Source organism: Penicillium cosmopolitanum, assembly GCF_028827165.1.
Source record: "Penicillium cosmopolitanum strain IBT 29677 chromosome Unknown utg000003l:1.0-3747932.0:1.0-3751027.0, whole genome shotgun sequence".
NCBI classification, from domain to species: domain Eukaryota; kingdom Fungi; phylum Ascomycota; class Eurotiomycetes; order Eurotiales; family Aspergillaceae; genus Penicillium; species Penicillium cosmopolitanum.
The window spans coordinates 3,622,966-3,645,810 of NW_026622673.1; the positions used below are offsets into that span (position 1 = coordinate 3,622,966).

At 48.9% G+C, this 22,845-nt stretch overlaps 10 protein-coding genes across 10 annotated transcripts; 6 read left to right on the forward strand and 4 right to left on the reverse strand.

Annotated features, from left to right (window-relative positions):
• Positions 1 to 291: 291 nt before the first annotated feature.
• On the forward strand, positions 292 to 1,037 carry N7509_001396 (uncharacterized protein; the record flags this gene model as incomplete). The annotated part of the gene is made up of 4 exons (XM_056626033.1): positions 292 to 342; positions 437 to 438; positions 496 to 909; positions 1,004 to 1,037. 4 exons carry the CDS (start codon positions 292 to 294, stop codon positions 1,035 to 1,037), a joined length of 501 nt encoding a protein of 166 aa, XP_056494615.1.
• A 516-nt stretch (positions 1,038 to 1,553) lies between these two features.
• On the forward strand, positions 1,554 to 2,476 carry N7509_001397 (golgi SNAP receptor complex member 2 family protein; the record flags this gene model as incomplete). The annotated part of the gene is made up of 4 exons (XM_056626034.1): positions 1,554 to 1,556; positions 1,617 to 1,716; positions 1,776 to 1,957; positions 2,048 to 2,476. 4 exons carry the CDS (start codon positions 1,554 to 1,556, stop codon positions 2,474 to 2,476), a joined length of 714 nt encoding a protein of 237 aa, XP_056494616.1.
• A 397-nt stretch (positions 2,477 to 2,873) lies between these two features.
• N7509_001398 (malate dehydrogenase) lies at positions 2,874 to 4,098 on the forward strand (the record flags this gene model as incomplete). Its single annotated transcript, XM_056626035.1, has 4 exons — positions 2,874 to 2,939; positions 2,995 to 3,112; positions 3,189 to 3,433; positions 3,505 to 4,098. The coding sequence occupies 4 exons, from the start codon at positions 2,874 to 2,876 to the stop codon at positions 4,096 to 4,098; spliced, it is 1,023 nt and encodes a 340-aa protein (XP_056494617.1).
• Positions 4,099 to 4,716: 618 nt separating this feature from the next.
• N7509_001399 (ATP-binding protein) lies at positions 4,717 to 7,662 on the reverse strand (the record flags this gene model as incomplete). The annotated part of the gene is made up of 3 exons (XM_056626036.1): positions 4,717 to 4,875; positions 4,959 to 6,889; positions 6,963 to 7,662. 3 exons carry the CDS (start codon positions 7,660 to 7,662, stop codon positions 4,717 to 4,719), a joined length of 2,790 nt encoding a protein of 929 aa, XP_056494618.1.
• A 1,538-nt stretch (positions 7,663 to 9,200) lies between these two features.
• On the forward strand, positions 9,201 to 10,807 carry N7509_001400 (MFS transporter; the record flags this gene model as incomplete). Its single annotated transcript, XM_056626037.1, has 3 exons — positions 9,201 to 9,446; positions 9,545 to 9,823; positions 9,923 to 10,807. 3 exons carry the CDS (start codon positions 9,201 to 9,203, stop codon positions 10,805 to 10,807), a joined length of 1,410 nt encoding a protein of 469 aa, XP_056494619.1.
• Positions 10,808 to 12,301: 1,494 nt separating this feature from the next.
• N7509_001401 (uncharacterized protein) lies at positions 12,302 to 12,856 on the forward strand (the record flags this gene model as incomplete). The annotated part of the gene is made up of 2 exons (XM_056626038.1): positions 12,302 to 12,435; positions 12,496 to 12,856. 2 exons carry the CDS (start codon positions 12,302 to 12,304, stop codon positions 12,854 to 12,856), a joined length of 495 nt encoding a protein of 164 aa, XP_056494620.1.
• A 2,327-nt stretch (positions 12,857 to 15,183) lies between these two features.
• On the forward strand, positions 15,184 to 15,786 carry N7509_001402 (uncharacterized protein; the record flags this gene model as incomplete). The annotated part of the gene is made up of 1 exon (XM_056626039.1): positions 15,184 to 15,786. One exon carries the CDS (start codon positions 15,184 to 15,186, stop codon positions 15,784 to 15,786), a length of 603 nt encoding a protein of 200 aa, XP_056494621.1.
• Positions 15,787 to 17,818: 2,032 nt separating this feature from the next.
• Positions 17,819 to 18,010, reverse strand: N7509_001403 (uncharacterized protein; the record flags this gene model as incomplete). Its single annotated transcript, XM_056626040.1, has 1 exon — positions 17,819 to 18,010. The coding sequence occupies one exon, from the start codon at positions 18,008 to 18,010 to the stop codon at positions 17,819 to 17,821; it is 192 nt and encodes a 63-aa protein (XP_056494622.1).
• A 648-nt stretch (positions 18,011 to 18,658) lies between these two features.
• N7509_001404 (uncharacterized protein) lies at positions 18,659 to 19,135 on the reverse strand (the record flags this gene model as incomplete). The annotated part of the gene is made up of 1 exon (XM_056626041.1): positions 18,659 to 19,135. One exon carries the CDS (start codon positions 19,133 to 19,135, stop codon positions 18,659 to 18,661), a length of 477 nt encoding a protein of 158 aa, XP_056494623.1.
• A 1,466-nt stretch (positions 19,136 to 20,601) lies between these two features.
• Positions 20,602 to 22,478, reverse strand: N7509_001405 (fungal specific transcription factor domain-containing protein; the record flags this gene model as incomplete). Its single annotated transcript, XM_056626042.1, has 3 exons — positions 20,602 to 21,298; positions 21,585 to 21,842; positions 22,081 to 22,478. The coding sequence occupies 3 exons, from the start codon at positions 22,476 to 22,478 to the stop codon at positions 20,602 to 20,604; spliced, it is 1,353 nt and encodes a 450-aa protein (XP_056494624.1).
• Between the last annotated feature and the right edge of the window lie 367 nt (positions 22,479 to 22,845).

Here is a 22,845-nt window from a genome sequence, read left to right on the forward strand (position 1 = left end):
TTTTATAAACCCTAAAACCCTAAAGATACTAAACTACAACTGTACGAATATCGCCAGTTCTACTGGAGTACTACTGTATGCATGTGCTAGTCCCCACATGACGTGATGTCATGCGACTTCCAAGGTTCACCAGTTCACCTGCTTCTTCTGCTGCTGCTATAAAACCATTTCTCCCTCTTCCACCCCTGCTGATCCTTAAAGTCACACTCCACTTCGAGTTCTCTCTCTCTCTACCCTTTTACCTCCCTCCAATCTACCCTTCTCACTTCCACCCATTCCACCCCTTCCATCATGTCCTACGCCGACGCCGCTTCCAAGGGCCCCAAGCAAGCCCCCGAGGATGTAAGTCAAATCAGACCACCCAGCCCACCCAGCTCAGTTCTTTCGAGCTCATTTAAGCTCCCTCATCGCGAACACCAAGCTAACACTGTACTAGGCGTAAGTGACCACACTATCCTGTGTCCACACACCCAACTTATACTGACCATCCCACAGCCGCGCCCCCAATGTAGGCGGTATCTACAAAGATGAATCCGAAAGCACCGCCTCCCTGATCGATGTCGACTCCCCCCACGTCCAAGCCGTCGACCCAGACTTCCTCAAGCAGGACGTGCAAACCACCACCCAAGCCGAGCGCCTGGAGCGCGAGGCCGAAGAGAAGGAGCGCGAGCGCGCCCGTGAAGATTCCCGCAAGAAGGCCAAGGCTCGCAAGGCCCAGAGCAGTGGTCTCTCGGCCAATGCCGGTAACCCGGTCTATATTGGTAATGCCCTGGTGATGACTCTAGTCGGTGCGGGTCTTGGTTTCGGCGCTTATCGCAAGCATGTTGCTGGTAAGCTCTCGTGGGAGCTTGTTGGGTTGGTGTCTGGAGCCGTGGGTGCTTTTGGTGTGGCGGATTACTATGTTAGCAAGTGAGTTAATCCTTTTCCCCAGAGTTTTCGCGAATTGGGTTGCTGGACTGGTCCATGTCCATGATGCGAACTATGTGTGCTAACCCCTTCGCAGGTGGTTCCTCCAGAACAAGTACCCCCCCAAATAGGTGGACGAATTTCTCTTGCTTGATCTTTTGTTTGATATACCATCTCTGCTCTTCCTGCGGGTGCGGGCTGTTTAACTGGGTGTATTCCGTGCAATGGATGCCATGCAGTACCAGTACCAATGCCAATTATATTACCAATACGAATATCACTACTTTAATAGAGATCTGAATTGATGAACCGGGGATATAGAATAGTACTAGCGTACTTAAGCAGTACTCCGTACATGCAGATGCATAACTTCCCCGTAACTATTGATTTAAGTATGTACGAGGACGCTCTTGTCTATGCAGGCTACAAGGTGCATGACGTAGGAAGGCGGTGAGCTGTGTTTGGGCCAGTTTTCCTTTTGGCTTTGCGTGAACCAACAACATCCAACTGGAATAACAATCAAGTCATTGCAGACAATCACTGCTTAAGTGAACGGGTGGATCAGATACGCGCCGAACTGCTCTCTCTACTGGCCTCGATAATCCAGCACTCCCCCCTCCCCTCCAACTCTCATTCCCACCACCAACATGGTATGACCCCCATCCCCATTCACGACCGCGCATTCGAGTCGCATTCGCTAACACCCCCAGAATTCCCTCTTCAACTCCGCCCTGAAACAATCCTCCGCGATCCGTCGGGATCTGGACACCTTCTCCCAGTCCCCGGCCACCTCCTCCCCCGCCTTGCAAGGTGTGTCCCTGAGCTCGCTGTTGACCAGCTACTACTACTGCAATACTGACCGATCGCAGGCCAAATTGCCGCCTCGTTGGCCTCGTTGAATCGGACCGTGGACGACTACTCTGCCCTCTCGAAGAAAGAATTAATTCCGGAGAAACAGCAAAAGGCCTTTGACCGGGTGAAGAATTTCCGCGATGAGCTGGGCGATTACCGTAGTCAATTTGATAAATTGAGGAGGGAGAGGGAAGAAGCTGTAATTTATCCTTGACCCTGGCCCCTCCAAGTTGGCTGACACAGTGACTCGTGATTTGTGACTCCTGCTAATCTCCTTCTCTACCTACAGCAATCCGTTCACAAGAGTAACGAGCTCTTCGGCCGCCGACCACACCATACTGCGACGCCCGAGAATCCATACGATCAACCCTCTCAGCCCAGCGGATATGGGTCACAAGGTCTCGGTTTTGGGGGTGGTCCTCAGGATGCGCAACGCGAGGCGCATGCGCTGCGCGAACACTCCTTCTTTGCCAATACACACACCCAGCTGGATGATTTCTTGGATCGAGGAAGGGCGGTGTTGACTGATTTGGGCGAACAAAGAGAGATTCTGAAGGGGACACAACGCCGGTTGTATAGTGTGGCTAATACGTTGGGGGTGAGTGGTGACACGATTCGGATGGTTGAGCGGCGGGCGAAACAGGACAAGTGGATATTCTGGGGAGGAGTGGTTGTGTTTTTCTTGTTTTGCTGGTTGGTCTTGCACTTTTTGCGGTGAGAATGGGCAGAGGAAGGGGGATGTGTATTCAGAATCGGTTCATAGCGAGGCGTTTGCATATATTGTACTCGGTATATTGTTACTATTTGTATAGGGTCGCCTCCACCACGATGTAGATACTAGTAACTATTAAACCCCAACCCCTTATTTTATAAACCCTAAAACCCTAACGTGTTTTGCAAGCCAACCCTAATGCAATTGAATAATTCTATTAATCCTATGAATTCCCTGTATGGATATACACATGCACAGCACCGACTGCATCGGCCGAGCTCGGGACGGCGGAAGTGCAGGGTGGACCCGCTTTACACGCCAAAGCTTTTCTCCCTTCCTCTTCCTCTTTCTCTCTCCGGCTTCTCTTCTTCTCCTCCCCATCTCCCCCCAGACTATCTTCATCATGTTTGCTGCTCGTCGATCCTTCTCCCTCTTTCAGAAGCGCGCCTTCTCCGCTTCTGCCGCTCAGGTATTCCATTGTCCTCTTTCTTATTCTCAGCTCCCTGCTAACTAAACAATCACAGGCCTCCAAGGTCGCCGTTCTCGGCGCTGGCGGTGGTATTGGCCAGCCTCTCTCCCTGCTGCTGAAGCTCAACCCCCGTGTCTCTGACCTCGCCCTCTACGATATCCGTGGTGGACCCGGTATGCATATGCTCCTTGCGAGGCTCTACTGCTGCTACTCCCGCGCAATTGCTAACCTGTACTCTCTTCTCCCCAGGTGTCGCCGCTGATCTCAGCCACATCAACACCAACAGCGTCGTCACCGGCTACAACCCCGATGAGGCTGGCCTCGCTTCCTGCCTGAAGGATGCCGAGATTGTCCTCATCCCCGCTGGTGTCCCCCGCAAGCCCGGTATGACCCGTGACGATCTGTTCAACACCAACGCCTCCATTGTCCGTGACCTGGCCAAGGCTGCTGCCAAGTCCGCCCCTAACGCCAACATCCTGGTCATCGCCAACCCGGTATGCTTCTGCTATCCAGCAATCGAGATCTGCTTTACTTCCGAGAATTCCTGCTAACACTGTTGCATTAGGTCAACTCCACCGTCCCCATCGTCTCCGAGGTCTTCAAGGCCGCCGGTGTCTACAACCCCAAGCGCCTCTTCGGTGTCACCACCCTGGACGTCGTTCGTGCCTCGCGCTTCATCTCCGAGGTCCAGTCCACCGACCCCGCCGCCGAGAAGGTCACCGTCGTCGGTGGTCACTCCGGTGTCACCATCGTTCCCCTTCTGTCCCAGTCCAACCACGCCTCCATCTCCGGTGAGACCCGCGACGCTCTCGTCAACCGCATCCAGTTCGGTGGTGACGAGGTCGTCAAGGCCAAGGATGGTGCTGGCTCTGCTACCCTCTCCATGGCTATGGCCGGTGCCCGCTTCGCTGAGTCTCTGCTCCGCGCTGCTCAGGGTGAGAAGGGTGTTGTTGAGCCTACCTTCGTTGAGTCTCCTCTCTTCAAGGACCAGGGTGTCAACTTCTTCGCTTCCAAGGTTGAGCTTGGCCCCAACGGTGTTGAGAAGATCCACGAGGTCGGCCCCGTCAACGAGTATGAGCAGAAGCTTGTTGATGCTTGCCTCGTTGACCTGAAGAAGAACATCCAGAAGGGTGTTGACTTCGTCAAGGCTAACCCTTAAATTATGTATAACATGGTCTAGTCGGGCTGGGCGGCTGGATTAGGCTTGTGTGGCCTAGTCTGGTCGATCTGGTCTTAATTCTCCTATGTACGATCGAGCGTGAATCTGATTGATCTTTCGATCTACCATTCAATTCCCTACTTATGACTATAGAGTAGATTAGTAGTAAATAATTTGCTGTAGCAAGTAGATAAATGCAGATGCAGTCGTAGATTCGTTACTACTAGTAGCTACCATGACCTAATGGCGTGAACTTGAACCTATCATATCTCAGATCCGAGTCTTTCGATGCCCCGAACTTTCGCAAGTTTCCAATCTCCTGAATGCCCGAAAACCCATGTCCATGCATGACCTGCAATCTTCCTCGTGTTCAACTCCAAGAAGCAAGGATTGGAATGAAAGGAAATTCTCCGCAATGATATGAGAGAGATGAGAGAAGTGAGAGGGATGAGATCAGATCAGATCAGATCAGATTAAATCGGGGAAAATAAGGGAAATGAGTAAGCAAATAAGGAATAAGGAATAAGGAAATGATTGAAATGAAATCAAATAGAGGAGAGAGAGATAGAGAGAGGAGAGATATTCATCCATATACCTAGTCACCAATTGAGGGTTTCTTTAGGTATAGCTACGCATCGCATCCAGGTACCCCGTTCCACCACGTAAATCTTGGTCGAAAGTCTCGGCGACTTCTAGCACACGCTTGATGTGATCCATTGATAAGGGGGAGCTCTCATTTACCGCCAGAGCCTGCGCGGTGCGAACGGAGTTTTTAATCTGGTCCATATGTTAGCATCGGATATATAACCACCACCACCACCACCACCGCCACCACTACTACTGCTAATACTCAAACTCACCTGTCGCCCATTCAACGTATGCCGAGATAACATATCATAATTCTCCTCAGTAAATGTCGCCACCTTCACCCCCTCAATCGCACGCACTCGTTCCAGGAACATCTTCCAGATACTCCGTTTCGCCTTGGAAGTGAGATCGCCATACCGCAGGGCGACGTGGATGCGGGACTGGAACGCATCGTCAAACGTTTCCACCCGGTTTGTGGTGAGGAAGAGGATACCCTGGAAATATTCCAGGAGTCGGAGGAAGATGCTAACCAGCGCATTACGGTGGATGTCGTGGATGGTGCGCTTTTCGAGGAATATGTCCGCTTCATCGAGGAGGAGGACTGCGCCCCAGGAATGTGCTATGTCGAGGATCTTGTTCAGTTCTGCTTCCAGCGTACGTGAGTCGGTACCCAGTTCACCGGCGCTGACCATGTATAGTGGTCGCCGGAGGAGTTCGGCGATTCCTTCGGCTGTGAGGGTCTTGCCGGTTCCTGGGGGTCCGTGGAGGACGGCGACGAGGCCTTTTCCTTTGCCTTGGATTACGTCGTCGATGTTCTCGGCTGCGTGGAAGGTGTGTGATTCTACGAGCGCTTTCACGATGGATTTTTGGTTGTTTGGTAGGACGAGTGAGTCGAAGGCGTCCACGTTCCATTCGATGTCACTGATTCCAGAGATGGTGAATTCGAGCCAGAGCTTTTCGCTGAAGGCGAAGCCTAGTACGACGGGGCTGGCGATGAGGAGCTCTTCTTCGGTGAATTCGCGTTCTTGGGAAGGAGAGGTGGCGTCGCCTTCAATTCGATCCATCTTCTCCTTGGTGATCTCTTGCCCGTTCTCGTCGACTTCGACTTCTACGACGCGTGGGTTGCCGTCATCTCCCTCGATCACTTTGTATACTGTTCGTGGGGTATCTGAGCAGCCACCATTGTCTGAATCCGATTCTGAGCCTCCGCAGCAGCAGCCGCCTCCATCGCTGCCGTCTTCTTCAACATCGCTCATGCCTGCTTCGGATGGATCGAGGAGATCGGGGTCCTTGGGGCGGACGGTGCTGATGGGGTAGTTGGGGTTGATTCGACGATGGATGGCCGGGTCGATCATCACGCGACCGTTGATATTGACTTTGACCACGAAGGATCGCTTCTTCTTGTAAAACGCCATGCCCTTGTGGAATCGGTAATTCATGCCGCGGAGTGCGACAAATCGTTTCCCGCGTTCAATCAGTCGGCCACGCAAAGCCTCGGAGTCTCGGTGATACTGCAGGGGATAGCAGGCGAGACTGGTGATCTTGCGGGCTCCCTTGAAGGACTCAACTTCGGCGGACATGGTGCCAAAGCCAAAGTCTTTACCATCATATTCGAGATAGCGACCCTCGACGCTGTACCACTGACCCTTCATGAAGGAGGATTCCTTGATGGCGTACTCCATTTTGAAGGCGCGGGGCTCATCGGAATTGCCGTAGGTTGGGCAGTAGGCGATGGTGTTGGGTTTGTACAGCGCCCAGAGCAAGTCGAAGGTGATGGTGTTGACCTCGAGCAGTGGGTAGAGGGTCTTTTTGATGTCGGCGTAGTCGGTGTCGAGGTATTTGATCAGGACCTTCAGATGAGCCGCCTTGTTGGCAGCAGCTTTGCGGGCCTTTTTCTTCTTCTCCCGACGGGATTGTTTGCGAAGATCCTTCATGCACTGACGAGTCTCCTCGAGGTAGAGGAAGAGCATGTTGGGATCGACGACCGCGGTCTCCTGGACCAAACTGACGCCTTTGACACCGTCCATGACTTTGGCGAGGGCATCACGCAGGTATTTGCTCTTGATATCGACGACGGTATCAAGGTATTTGTTTTCCCAGTTAAACTTGCGGCGAACGGTGAAGATGTATTGATCCCACTCGTTCGCATCGGGGTCGTCGACAGTTTCGGTGAGTTTGTACTTGTGGATGGTGGTATCCCATACTGGAAGTGTAGGGTTAGCTTAGGCTCGGACCGAGAAACAGTTGACCGGAGCAGTAAATAAAGAGATGCTTACGTTGATCCACACGCTTAAATGCCACTTTAGAGGCAGGTTTCTTCCTCTTGGAGCGTTTCTCACGGCGACCATCACCCAGGGGATCACCCAGACCCAAATCATCGTTGGTTTGATCTCGGAGCTTCTTGGCCTGGCGTTTCAGCTTCAACCGAGTGACCAGTTTCCGCAGAGCCTTTTCGTCGAGCGACTCATCCGATTCGTTGGCGGAATCATCCTCGGATTCCGAGTCTAGTGTAGACTCCGAGTCAGAATCAGAAGAGACCACTTTGCGAGATTGGCGCGAGCGATTCTTCTTCTTCTTTCGCCTCTTATCCTTGAGAGCTTGTTTGGCACGAGCCTTGGTGCGCATTCGATTGCGCTTACGGCGGTCGAGCTCGTCGGATTCGCTGGAGTCGGATTCGGAGTCGGCGTCCCCGGAGTCTGAAGAGTCGGAATTATCGGAGGAAGAAGAGGAGGAATCATCAGAGGACTCGGTCTCATCATCATCGTCGCGTGCGGACTTCTTTTTGGAGCGCTTCTTTCGCTTATCTTTTTGTTTCAGTTTTTGTTTCTGGTCGGGGTGATCGGGATGTTTCTTGCAGGATTTAGCGCCCTCTGGAGAAGTATTGGTGGTAGTAGTTGTGGCTGGATCCTTGACTGAGACATCCTGAGCCGGGACCGTATGGTCGGATGGTTCGACCTGGTCGATGGGCTCAGTCATGGTGGAGATGAGATTGGAGGTGGAGGTGGAGGTGGAGGTGGAGGAGAGTGGAGGAGGGGAAGTGGAGCAGAGCTGGAGCTGTGGTGGAGATGTAGCTATAGCTATAGCTATACTACTCTGTAAACAAAGACAGACACGCAGACAAAGACAAAGACAAGGACAAAGTGGAAGTGGAATGGAAGTGGAAGAAAAAGAGAAAGAAAAAGGAAAGAAAAAAATAACCAAAGACAAAAGACAAAAAGAAAGAGGATTTTAATCGGGTTCGTGCTTAGGCAGCCAGTCCAATCAGGCTGACCCACGCAGGCTCCGATGCGTTGGCTCTGCCTCACCAGGAACGCCCAATAATATCGCCAGCGTAGTGTAGTGGAAGTAGGTATACTGCATGCAGTACTGTGCTGTGGCAGTACAGCTGGAGCAGCAGCAGCAGCAGGCAGCAGGCAGGCAGAGGCAGCAGAGCTGCTTCTGCTGATTGAGATGCGGCTGTTGCAGTGAGTGTACTATAGTATACTACTAGTATACTACTAGTATAGTATAGTATAGCAGTATGATACTATAGTGACCAGTGTAGTCAGAGTGTACTACTGCATACTTCTGTTCCAAGGTTGAATCGATGGGGAACCACGGTTAACTCGGTCCAGGGGTACTGGTATAGTCACGTTACTAGGAGGAATAGTAGTAGTGTACGAAGTGTGAGGCTGAGTATACATCAACTAGAGCACTGCTGACTAGTGCTAGACTCTTCAGTATGACTCATCAGTGGATCAAATCTACCAATAGAATAATACTAGTAAGACTGACAAGAGGAGCCTGGAGTATACTACCTAGTAGTATGCAAGTATAGCAACTTGAATACCAGCCTGGTGTGAGGATGCTCAAATGCTCACAGAGATCAACGTACGGCGTAGCATACGAAAAAAAAAGGAAACAGTAGCTTTTCGACGAAAGTAATAGCTTGAGGAGAAGAAGAAGGAGGAAGCTGAGATAGAACTAAGTACATGTTAGGCGTGGATGCCTAAGTGGATGCCATCTACGTCAGGCATCCGCGAATGGTAACTAACAACCCCAGTGCGTTACACCTGGAGTGCGCACCGTAAATTTGTAACAGCCAGAATAGATCACTACTATACACTAGTACTATCTATTCGATCTGGATCACTCATATCATAGACTACTACTGCTACTACTGCTGCTACTGCTACTATATTCTACATCCTATTTCAGTACCTACAAATAAATACATAATCTCTCATGTTCAACTGGTATCTATTCTTGCATCAACAGATGTATCCGCAGTACGTCACGGTGGCAGTTGGTGATGGGATACTACATTGAATGAGCCTCACTCCACCCCACCAGCGTTGGAATCCACTCAGTCACTTTTCCGGAAGCCTGAATCAAGACTTGTTCCCGCGACCGGCTTCCAAGTGGGGCCGCTAAGGGCGTTCGCTCAATTCTCCGACATTCAACATTCAACCACTTAACCACTCAAGCATACATGGCTCTCCCAATCTCCACTTTCTTTTCTTCGGCTTCAAAAAATGCCACCCTCTATAGAAAGTGCCGAGAAGCACCTAGAGTCAACCCCGTGTCATCCCCAGACCCCGGCCCTCGGCAATCTCCCGGAGGATCCCCACACGCCCACCACGACGCCCACCCAGGGCAGATGGGCTCGTCTGATTCATGCTCTTGCATGGACTCCGCCATGGTGTCGCTGGGATGAACAGAGTCCGCCTAAATTTGGACTCCCCTTGAACTTTCTCTTTGCTTTTGCTGGCACATTCACGGTAGGGAATAAGAAAATGCATACTTCCTCTCTTCCACACGATATATTCCAAGGTCATGTTGAATATGACATGGCTGACACAGACAAAACCTACAATAGGTCGCCAATCTATACTATTCACATCCGATTCTGGATGAACTGGCTCAATTCTTCGACGTTTCACAAGAAAGAGCCTCCCTCATCCCCACCTGTAGCCAGGCCGGATATGCCATAGGTATCATTTTCCTGTGCCCGCTGGGTGACATAGTGCGGAGAAGACATTTCATGGTCTGGTTGACCTTCATTACGACTACCTTGTGGATTGGCCTGTGCATCACCAGTTCCTTCAATGTGTTTCTCTGCCTGAACTTTTTGACCTCGGTCACCACCGTCACTCCGGTAAGTGGACTCGGACTCCCGAGCAAAGCCAGGATTTACGATGACCGGTTTCCTCCATCAAGAAACTCAAAGCACTCGAAACTGAACTGCCCCCTCTAGCAAATCATGCTTCCACTCGTCGGAGACCTCGTCCCTCCTGCGCGACGCGCAACTGCCCTTTCAATTGTATCGTCCGGCCTCGTCCTTGGCCTTCTCTTCGCAAGACTCTTATCCGGAATCATCGCCGCCTACTCTTCATGGCGGAATATATACTGGCTAGCACTTGGTCTTCAATACCTTATCGTTCTACTAATTTGGACGTTCATGCCGGACTACCCCCCTGTCAACACGAACGTCTCATACCTCAAGATCCTGGTGACTATCGCAACCTACTTCGTGTCATCCCCAGTTCTAATCCAAGCCACTCTCATGGGGTTCTTCCTCTCCGCCACTTTCACCAGCTTCTGGACAACGTTGACCTTCCTGTTGTCCGGAACTCCGTACTACTTCTCGACCGTCCAAATCAGTTTATTTTCCCTGGCGGGCCTAACCCCGATGATCCTGGGCCCTTTTTACTCGCGATTTGTCATCGATAAATATGCACAGCATTTTTCCATTCTCATCACCCTCACGATGATGGTCACTGGCATCTGCATTGGTGCATACACCGGTACATTCTTCGTCGCAGGCCCGGTCCTTCAAGCCGCCTTTCAGGATTTCGGCTTGCAGATGACGCAGATTGCCAATCGCACGGCAATCTTCCGCGTGGCGCCCAAGGCGCGTAGTCGGGTTAATACCGCATACATGATCGGCGCCTTTTGTGGCCAATTGATGGGCACGGCGGTGGGGAACCGCGTTTATAGTGAAAGGGGTTGGATTTTGACAGGATCGGTTAATATCGTCTTTGTTGGTGTCGCGTATCTGATTTTGTTAGCTCGTGGCCCCATGGAGACGGGGTGGGTGGGATGGACTGGAGGATTTCCGGTTCGGAGGGTGGAATCGTAGTCTTGGTTTCGCTCGGGTGATGAAAAGTCATTTATCAAACATTCTTTGACGAGGATGACGGCCCACCTTGATACTTTTGAAATGAGGCATCGTGGCTGGGGAAAGTGACTGGCCAACCGGACATGGTGGCGGTCTAAGCCTGTAAGCGAATCCGCCGATCAGGAGCCATTGCAGAGTCATTCTGAATTCTTTCACTTGCAAGACAAATCAAGCTTTGGCCTGGGGGAGCATAATCAAGTTTTCGTCCAGCTTTGAAGACTGGCTGAATATAATGGGGTTGGCTGATGCACCTGGCCGATGTGTCTGGCATCTTTTCATCCACGTTGGACGTAAGCTGAGACAAGTCCTACTTTATTTCAATGGAACAGAGTGCCGAATGGCAATACTGTCATTACTCTATTGTTAGATGAACTATTTCCAGTTCAAACAACAGCAATGGCTGAATATTTGCCAGAGCACCAGAGACTTTGAGAGCTGGCATCAGCCACCAAGGGCACGTACGTCCGACCTTGCTATGCGATAGGCTTGTTCGGTTGCAGAGTGAAAACATGATGACTACCGCATTCAAATGGGAGTATTTCAGCCCATATTTCCGCCAATCCCTAAAGTCGCAACCCTTCTAGTGCCATAGAAGGCCCGACCGACGGACGATTAAAAGCTCAGTGTGATGGTCAACCGTGGATGGACGGTTCTAAATCAAGCTGCCAGCATGCTGGATGGCTTACACGTGGGTCTTGCCTTCTATCACCGTGAATTCTTCGGTCTGGCCATCTCTCTCGATATATCCAAATTTTGCAGCCCGCGGAGTACAGCGTTTGCGACCGGGCTCTTTTCATTCAAACTGGCTTACGAGTTCCGGCATTTCCTGGGAAAGGCCCAGATCTAGCTGGTTGGCATAAAATGAAGAATAATCAAATCATAGGTTCAAAAATATGAGTGACGCCACTATACCAGGCTATTATCATCAATCCTGGGCGCAACGGAGGTAATGCTTCATAAAATTTGCGAAACCATTACTCCGTACTCCGTACCCAAAGAACTGTTCAGGGGCTGCCGATCTTACCCGCGAGGTACCGTGAGATTGCAGAGAATCATTGACAGAGATGGCAAGTGGATCCTTCACTTCCCTGAAGGTCCACATCTGACAGGAATGCAACTCTTCCCACGAGGGATCTGAACATCTACAATTTCCAAAACAGGGAACTGGGATAGTATCCACTCAGCTTCATCTCTTCGAGCACTGATGAGACTCAACGCGATCAGTCCAGAGGCTATGTTTCAAGCCTTCAACAGAGAACGCCTAATGCAAGCTTTGTAAAGGTTAAAAATAGGAAATGCGGGCGCTGAAAACTTTCCTTGTCGGCTTTTTCCGTGTTCACGGTCCTCGATGTTTCAGATGGCAAAATGCTTATAAACCCATTTAATTTCTCCCCAGGCCAAGAGTATCACGACTTTAATCTACATCCTAAGCTTTAGCCAAGACTATCTACCGACATGGCTCTTTCTGCATGCAATGCTGTGCTGAATCCGTCTTTTGAGACAGGACTTCTGGCTCCGTGGTTTCCATCGGCCGTCAATGTGGCCAAGGTCAGCAATGCAACAAGCGCTTACGACGGGGACTACTACCTGTAAGATCGCATCGTGCATGCTTATATCGGAAAGCTTCATATTGACCTTGTCAAATCCAGGAATCTCCAGACTGCGTATGGCAACCGTGGCAACACAGTCTCCCAGCACCTCAAGCACCTGAAGCCTCAGACAGAGTACGATTTTAGTGTCCAACTTCAAGTCCTCTCGGGTGGAGTGGAGTTCTGCTCCGTGTACGTTTATATGGGACATAACGCTACAACCGGCAAGGTTGCGTCGGCAGATATTTCCACCTTTGGAGAATGGCAGGCTCTTACCGGAACTTACAAGCCGAAGAGACACGAGGGAACTCTGAGCATTGTTGCGGCTTGTGACTCGGAGGACTCCTCCGTCACTGGAAATGTCTTGATTGATGCGGTTAGCTTCACTGGAACTGGTCATTGCAAATCCACTTCGAATTGAGCGCCATAGATATTTATTGATTATTTCCCCTTCAGTTTGTGATTTCTTGTATATAGTCGCCATATAGAAGATCTTTTTCTAAAGAACATCGATATATCGAGATCCTGATCCCTATAAAGCTTTGAAAACACCTGGGCACCTATTCAGAAAAAATAACCTTGGAACTACTTGTGCTAACTGCTACTACTCCATCAACCTTTCTGAGACGGGACCTTGAACTTGAAATAAACATACTGCCTATGCGCAGTGTACCTTGAAATGAGGTCTCGGGAGAACAATCCAAACTCCGACACATTCAAACTACCTCCGGCCCTTCAGTGCTCCCATAAAAACCACTCCCTTATCGAAAAAAGAACGCCAACTCCATTCATAACAACGTGGGCTAGAGAAATTGTAGCACTTAGTAGGTTGGTCTGTACCCCGAGTTCCCGTTGGACCCTGAAGTGTCATTTGCATAGGCTGGGTAGGAGGGAGGGCCTTGTGATAGTTGTGATTGGGCTTTTATCACCGGGTGAGGCTTCGGCGCAGGACCCGCAGGTTCGCCGTCACTGTTCTTCTTCAATAGGAATGAAAGAGCAAGACACATGATGGTGGTTTTGATTTCAACTTAATCAGGAAGAACTTTCAGGTGGGGAATCTGCTATGATGCTGTTAATATACCAACAGACGAGTAGAGGGCTTCCAGGTCATACCGATGCCAGATGTTGGAGTATATGGCTGGCTGGCTATAGATAGAACCCAAATGTCTTTCACCGCGAGTGGGACTTTGAGATAGGCTTTCGACAAATTAAACTGCTTGACAGATGGGTAACGGCGATGAAAAGAAAGTGAAGTGGTATGGGTTGGTTCTAAGCCGTTTATAATTGAGGACTGTGATGAAATAGCCCCATTAAATGCCCTAGAAAGTATCCAGCGTGAGAAAATCGGCGTACCGGTATTCTCAAGCTGACCGAGAATGGGAACGGCTTAGCCACAGACAAATGGGGTATTAGTTGCGTAACATGGCGTGTTATCTCGGAGAAGAGGCCTAAAGACTGCGCTGATTGGTCCTCGGAAATTAAAAGCCTCAAAATATTTGCAGGCTATGTTAAATTTCGTGCAAGAAAAGCCCTCGAGATAGTAGATCTTCATTGAATGGTTCTTTATTTGGTACACTGCTAATTATTTTAAGGCTGTGAGAGACCACTTTGACGACAGCTTCCAAATCTCACCTGAAATACGCCTTGAAAGAGCGAAGATCGGCGTCTTGGCAACAAAATATTCCTATGTTAGTTTAGTGCCTGCTTGAAGATCGCCAGAGCTGCGGAGTAGTGGGATGCGATGGCGAATTTCAATTGTTCTCGAATGATTTAGAGTAAAACAATATTGAAAAGAAATATTGCCAAGACAGTGAGCAAAATGGGGGATTGTCAAAAGTCATATCGAAATGTCCACAATAATGAGGCCTTGGCAATATTTTTATCCCACCTGCGTATGACCTTATATTTCGAGATTTCCGCGTTCCGCATTTTGATGACGAACTACTTGGACTTTGTTCGCGTCTAAAGAACTCACATAAATAACGACATGAATCACCCTCAAATACTCGCGTTCATGTCTACACTTATCCAACCCACCAGATAAAACTTTCAGAAACAATCTCTCGGATGCACCCCGGACCCCTATTAAGGCTCTTCATCCCTGCTCTGACAATTCACGATGGGAGAGGGACAAGTTGGTAAAACATCCAAGTGTCATACATTGTACTGCAGTATAATAACGTTATTCAGTGCTCGGCAGCCTTTACGTCTATGCTCCCAATACGGTGGCTCCGATTATTTTTGCAGTCCTATTCGGAATCTCAGCGATTGGACATAATTGGCAATGCTGGTGAGCAAATTATTCAGCGTGAAGCAATTCGAGCTAGAAAAGTTGACAATCACCAGGCGCAATAACTCATGGAAGCTAACTGGTCTGCATGCATGTTGCGCCATATTGTTGACAGTTGGGTACGCCTTAAGAGAGTATGGTGCCTTCAATTACATGTTCGAGGATAAAGAATCTTCACAAATGACTCTTGGAATTTACATCGCAAGTCAGGTCTTCATCTATATCTGCCCGTGAGTTTCGTTACACCTGATCTTTTTTATACAATTTCGAACCTACCGATCCATCGCTGGTTCTTGTGTATTTCCAAGGTTTTTGACTGACAGGGCTCGTTTTGCTTCACCAATAGACCGCTTCTAGAACTTGGAAACTATCACATCCTCAGCCGAACCTTCTTCTACGTGCCCTTTGTATCACCAATTGCCCCGAACAGAGTTCTCACTATTTTCGGGCCTGTTATGATGATAGTGGAAACATTGAATTCCCTCGGAATTGCTTTCACTTCCAATCCGACAAGCAGTCAGGCTCAAGCAGGAAAGATATTGGTCCTGGCCGCGATCGGTATTCAAATCTGTCTGATTGTCACTTTCTTCTGTTTCGCCGGAATTTTCCATTGGCGGTGCAGTAAGAACGGGATTCGGACAAAAGCTCTCCCAACTCTTCCGATCATCATGTACGTGAGCATGTTTTTGATCTTGATTCGTTCTGTCTATCGGATGGTGGACCATGCAGGAAATTCGGCCGTAGACATTAATGACTTGAACGCGCTCCGGTCGCTCAGTCCTCTCGTGCGCTATGAGTGGTATTTCTTTGTTTTTGAGGGTGCGACTATGTTGGCAAATTCACTGTTGTGGAATGTGTGGCATGCCAGTCGTTATCTTCCCCAATCCAAGAACATTTTTATGGCAGAGGATGGTATTACTGAAATTATGTGGGGGGAAGAGACGACAGGCGATCGACCAACCCTCGCAAAGACGGTACATGGGGGGGATGGCGATTCTCACCCTGGGGGTCTGGACCCAAATATTCCCCCTGAAGAAGCAGACCAAAAGTCCTCTCCGTGAGGGCTCTGACTGCCATGTTTGATACCATGCGAATGCGACCTTATTTGCACAGGAGTGTTTTCTTCGCGTCATTGTGGGTGGTTGCTATTTTTGAGCCGCTCCAACAAGCGCTTCACGATCATCCCAGATTACTACTACTATTTGGAAGACTTTTTGAAATGCCCGTGCGCAATCATACCAAATCCCATGGCCTGTCGCCGATCCTATCAATTCCAGGGTGCAGGGCAGACGAATCGGGACTTGATTGACGCAGAGTTGGGGCCAAAACAGCGCGCAATTTCGCGCAAACACGAGCCGACGCGAAAAACACGCAGAATTTGTCAGCCTTCTGGCCTAGGATAACTCATGAATGACCCCCCACATCGGACGAGCCATTCTTCCGCGTCAGTGGGGGCCACAAGTTTACCTCAAATAAGCGGAACTTCAAGTTCATGATGTCAATGCAGTGTCTTGGGAAATAAAAACCCAACTTATGTATGTGTACCTTGCCCCTTCGGACGCTGTTTTGTAGGCCTGAACTGCCGCATCATCCGTATCTTTTCGAGAGTTACCATCTCCCAAGGCCCTCGGGCGGCATAAGTTTGAACTAGCCGTATCTCTTTCAAGGTACAAATCAGGGCGTGGCGCATCTGTTGTCGAGGACTGACATCCTACTAGTACATTGATTGCAGGCCGTTCACGGATTTGCCAAATATCGAGTCGCGCAGATGGTGGAAGCTCGGAAGCACCATTGTTGGGAATGTCTCCAGCGTCGCTTGGTCTGTGACTTCCAGGTGCCCGGCTGTAAGCGATGTGCAGGATCTGGGGTCGATTGCCCAGGATATGGAGAGACACCACCCATACGAGTGAAATGGGTCGCCCCCGGGAAAGTCAAATCTCGACAACGCAACGGACAACGCAACGGATCCTCGAATCGCCAGAAGAACAGTAGAGCTAGCTCAGGCAGCGTCAGCACGGGGATATCAAAGGGTGGCCTCGAGTCTTCTGAGGCCGAATCAGGGCCCTCTGATGAGTCGCAGGGCTTGGCAGTCCCTCGCTTTCATCTTAAAACAGATCATCATGCACTTTTAGATTCTGTACAATACTGTATGTCAATATCACTTCGCGATTTACCTAGGCAGTCAAAGGCTCACCTCCAAAACAGTCAACTCATGCATGTACCCTCAACTAGCCTCAGCTTTACGACTAGGCACGAATACCAATATATACCAACTTTCACCGAAAGTATTTCAACTCGGTCTGACTAGGCCTGCTCATCTTCAATTAGGTTTAATATGCGTGACTGTCAGTCATCGAATAAATCAGACCAGACATGATCCCAGTTCCAAGGCCCTGGAGAAGACCTTCTACCGCTATCGAGGCTTGATGATTCGTTCCTTGAATGAAGACATTAATGTCCCTAATATGAGAAACGGGGATGTTGTCCTGGCTGGTATTCTGACACTCCTACTGGCTGATGTAAGTCTTCACGGTCCAAATTGATAACATGGTCTCGTTGTGCTAAAGATAGACGATTATAAAAGGCCCAGCATGGGATTTCGCAACATTGGCGACATCACATTGAAGGAGTCCGAAGATTTATCATTTTGCGCGGCGGCATGCACAACTTAAGCATGTCGCCTGGGGTTTTACCGATTCTTTTATCATTTGTTCAGTAAGTGAACTGACACTTGACAAATGCCAGAGCAGCCCATCCTAACGACTCGGTAGTTGCACTGTACTTGCTGATACCTCATCCCCCGCATCTGATATGCTTGTCGAGGGGTTAGACCCCACGCAATTGTATTCTATCGTGCAGCGATATGGAGATAATGGATATGCCTTCCAGACTTGCCCCACACCACTATTTGCCGATATCATCAAGATCAATTACATTCGGAATCAGATGTCAAGGCCAGAAAAAAAAAAACCAGTGTAACCTTCAGAGCGATGCTCGCGAAGTCCTGCGCCGCGTATATGACTTTTCGCCAGCAGCATGGACCGAATCAAACGAGTTCCTTACAAATGAAAGCGACTTGATAGTGACCGCCTATCAAAGTGCGGTTGCTCTATATTGCATGTCCTCATTATCAAGCATTGGAGCCTTACCACCGGATCCGCTATTGAAAATAATTGCGACATAGAGAGACGAATTCTCCACGGGCTGCTGGAGAAGGGACTGGACCAGAGATCCTATGGCTATCTGTTCTGGCCTCTTATGGTCCTTGGGGTACATGCAGTACATGGTGATTATTCATTGCGTTCGTTTGTCCGAGACAAAATGATATCTATGAGCGCTATCTCTGGCACATATGCCCCTCTCTCAGCAAAGGAAGCCCTGGAAGATTTCTGGGGATCCGGTAGGGAAAAGTGGGATGATTGCTTTAAAAAGCCTCATATTTTCACAACAGTGCTTACGGTCAATCGAGGTCAGTTGCCAAGGCACCCATATTGAGGATTATTAGACCTACTCTAGTCAAATATTTTGACAATCACGTATTGACTTAAGCTCTCGTTAAAATTGACTTTTGAGCTCTCGTCAGCTACCCACATCTAGGGCCACGGAAATTATAGAATCATGAATATTAGAATCCGACGAAGTCTCGAGTACCATGATCCAGATTATCATTAAAGCATGGGCATTTATAACGAGAAATATTCTAAGGTCATCCGGTTGACTTGTAGCTATAACTCGAAGGACCAAAACTTGTAAAGTGATAGCCATGCCCCAGGGCTCGGAATGTTGTCAAACTTTGACTTAGTTTGAAAAGGCCACCACCAAAGGATATCTTGTATTCGTTCTTGCACTGATGCAGCTATTTACTCAACATCTCGATAACGCTTGTTCGATAGTTATAGATAGCCAAACATGAAGGTGAAAACATTATATGATCTAGCAGGTGCCAGAGCAGAGAGTCAGGGTAACATCGGAATTTGCACCGCAGACTTTGGTTTGACTGGCGCCGCTCGTGGCAACGCCCTTGGGCCAGCAGATCTTCGGGCAGTTCAGTGAAGTTTTGACACCGATAGCGTGGCCGGAAAACGGGTCACCGAAGACGTCGGAAAGATCATACCAGACGTTCTGGCCATCCAAGGTATAAGCAAAGTTTGTCTGAGGGCTGCCGTTGTAAAGTCCATTTTGAACCGTGGTGAGCTTGATAGCAATGCCTCCAGAGGCAGGGTCATGGTGCAGGACCTCGGAATAGGTGCCACCTGCTTTGATTGTTTGCGCAGGGCCAACTGAGCCTCCAACGGACCAAAGGTAGACGGGGAAGCCGCATTTGTTCACAACCTTAGCATTCCCAACAGCACTAGCAAGAGGCGCCAAAGTGGCCACAGCAGCAACAATAGCAGCAGTATGGAAGTGCATTTTGAAATTCTAGATTGGTTGTAGAAGTACCGCGTGAGATAGATGATGATGAATGGAATTGAGAGTAGGATGCCGACGTTAGAGTAGTAGTGATGGACAGTCCTTATATAGATTTTTCCTTCCTACTACCCGGATAGTGGCGGGTTGTAGACACTCCATTGACTTGTCCATTTCCATATAACTGGTTTCAAACTGCGTGCATCTTTCTGGTAATATCTGAGACATTACAGCAAATAGAAATGTTCCAAGAACCTATATCGTATGTCTTAGTATGAGAGAGCTCGTATAGCATGATCGTCGAATGGAGAAATGGGCAGTACACCGGAGAGACTGAAAGCCCGACGAGGTCAAGATTCTGTGGCGTGAGCGCAGGCCAAGCCCGCACACCGCGATGCACTGAGTTGTCTCAGATGTGCTCGGACATAGATTTTATCTCCCTATGATAGGTGAACTGAGCAATGAGAAACATGCAGGGCAGGAAAATGCTGTCATTTTATCGTAAGCCGTAGACCCTGATTGCCTCACCATACCAGAGTTCGCGGGGAACCTTCTGAGACATTGTTACATCCCCGAATTAATAATAGGGCTGCTCAGTTCAAACCTGGAGAGGTCTAGCAAGTGTCGTTCTAATCACTCGTAGCTCATCGTCAAAAATATCCTCAAAAGATTCTATTGGCGGTGTCTCAATCACCCCACTGCCAGAGAAGACAGGCGGATGACCAGTGTATACGAGACCGGGGCCATTAGCCCACAAGCGGACTGAAAGAGTTGAACCTTGATTTTGCCAAGAAATGGGATCCGCGAGTTGCTAGAAAGAAAGAAGAGTCTTCAAAATTTCCTTTTGGTGGATCCATTTGGTGTGGAATCTTGATTCGGAAACTTCCCAACAGGATCGAGCATGTCTTCACTACGTGGGTTTCTTCAGGTCGGGCAATGGGCTGTAGATGCAACCCCGCGAAGATGCCAGTGTACATACTGTGGCGGCTGATGCCGCTAGCCCTTTGAGTACCTCGGCTAGGACTAGCTTATTCGCCTGGTCAGTGCTGAGGATGAATAGGAAGCCCATCGAAGTTGGACCTGTGCTCAGTTCTATATTTCCTGTGGCTTTATTATTTAGTTTTGTTGCAAGATGGGCAAGCCTCCCATGTCAAGTTCGAAATAGCCGACAACTATTGCAGAGGAGGTTCATAAAGCGAAGAATGTCGGGCTCTCCAAGGACCATCTTTTGATTACAGGAGAATGGACTCGCTTTTAAGACACCCGTGCTGTCGGACATAAGTTGAAGGCTGACACACGTTTGGCATCTAGCTATGGAAAGAATGGCAGAGAATGTGCGATGTTTCTAAGCGTTTGAATTAAATCACCAACCAGAGTAATGCTGAATGGCCAGCAGCAATCCTAGATATCGGTGACTCTAAAAGCTGGAAACATGATTAAGAGTGTTACTGAGTATATTTGCTAGAAATTCATTGATCGTAGCTGATGAAACCGTCCATATTTCCTAACCCAGACGAAAGCAAAGAGGTGAACTGTTCCCACCCTGAGTAATTAGGAAATTGAAGGGCAGGGATGTTACCATCTAGATCTATCGCGAGATCTTGACCAAACTCTGTTAAGTTAAATGAAGCAGCGGGGCTTTGTCCTGTTGAATTAAACTGGCACTGAAACAGATTTCCGGCCTCCTGGTCATCTATTGAAGAGGTCAACGTGTCGTTTAGGTGTGCATGCTTCATTTGACGCATGGCCTCGACACGAAGTTCCTCGAGTACTAAACAATAGCGCTCCGATAGTGACCCCTTCTCAGCAATTGCTGCAATATGGGATTGGCATCGAGAGGCAGCCGAGAAGTATTTGACGTAGAACTCCGACGGTGACGCACATTGTTGTATCACATGAATATAGAGCATAATGGTAGCATTGAAAGCAAAATAGGCCGTGATCTGAATTTCAATTAGCGGAGCACTTTGAAACACGTGCCACTGCAAACAAACCCAAAATGCTCGGAAGAGTTGTCGGCTTTCCGTAATTTCGCTGATTGTATTGACTGTATTCATTGCAGCGTCAACGCACTCTTTCAGATTTTTCCCCGTTTGAGCGTCCTCCTGCATAGCATTATCTCTGCCATTTTGCGAGAGTCGTGCAAGGGTACTCAATACGAATGGTCTGTGAGTGAGAATTATTGCATGCCAATAGGTAAGATTGAGAACATTTCTTTGTCGCTGGAAGATCGAAATTAGAAAAGAAGTGCTATAGATGTCAACGTCTAAGAAGCGGCTCAGCTCGGAGTGCCATTGATAAAGGTCTTTTGAGATCTGTTCGACAGCACTTGCTCGGTCTGAGGCAGACACAGGTTTGACCGAGTAGAGACTAGTCAATATTCTGCTAATAATCTGCGCAAGTCTAACCTGTGAGTGAAGTGATGTAGGACTTTGGATAGAATCGCCCTTACTTCATATGTGCAATTGCAGCCAGCATTGCTGATGGGCCTTTGTTATGATTTGCAAAATTATCGGTGCCCTCGTTCATCAGATCCTCATCCTCGACACATGCTGGAAGCTCGCTGTCGATGTCATTATCGTGGAATGTGCGAGGTCTTCCTAGTGCCGCACTCAGGTAGGCATCTAATGTGTAGGCACACCAAAAGGTCCGCCGACGACATTCTGATTCGACACGACCTAGCCCAGTCACAGCATCGGGAGGCCGATTTCTATTAAGTCCAATAGCAAGTGCAAGGTGGGAGACAGTTCCAAATAGGCTCCAACAGTGATTAATGCGAGATTGAGTGAGAAGGTAACAGCATTGAGTCAGTCTAGCTTGCACACTGGCCAGGCGTATGGAACCCTTTTCTCTGGATAAATGATGATCTGCTGCTAAAAAGTATCGTGTACTTCTGAGGCTCAGAATGATGATCCGATTATCGAATTCCGATGATTATAAGGACCTACCTCAAATCCGGCGGACCGGGTCGGTCGTTGTCTGGCATGTATACTCTTGCCTGGGCAAAGACCATAAAGAGCAAGGCAATCTTTGCGGACGCGTTTTGCGTATCTTCCATTATACCGAGTGTATCATAAAACTCATCAAAATAGGACTGAAGAGTAGGCCTGTGCAAGAACCGATAAGTAGGCATTGCAAAATCAAAATAACGATCCACAAGGCGCTGAGCGTCCGCTCTCGGCAGCATCATACAGAAGGATGGGTCAGATTCCGGAACCTGTAGAGGTGCATCACCGAATGTAAATATGCTGCTTGCCTTCGAGATTGAAATAGCCTGTCGAAGACGATTTTGGATCCTCAGAAGGAAAGATACACCTGACGCAGGACCGATATATTGGCCCTGCATCTCCGGCTGATGTGGTTCTGGAGAATGCCGGGGAAATTCGTTTGCCACTGGTAAATTTTCTTGGCTTTGCAAAAACCCGGAATCGCTTGTAGATAGTTCTGTTCTTGGGAGGATAATAGGGTAGCTCTGAGTCGAAGACGAGGAGTTCGTGCTGGCTGCAAGTTGGCCCGTTGAGAGAACAGTGCTGTCACCAGGATCATAACCGAACGTAGGGATGATTGAAGGTAGCCGACCGCGGCAATATGCCGTAGCAAAAGTACATTTGTCTTTTGCGCGAACACAGAATGCACATGGCTGTGTGCCATTGCACTTGATCTTTCGCCTGGGAGTACATCTCATCAGCTTGCCTGGAAGTTATCCACGAAGA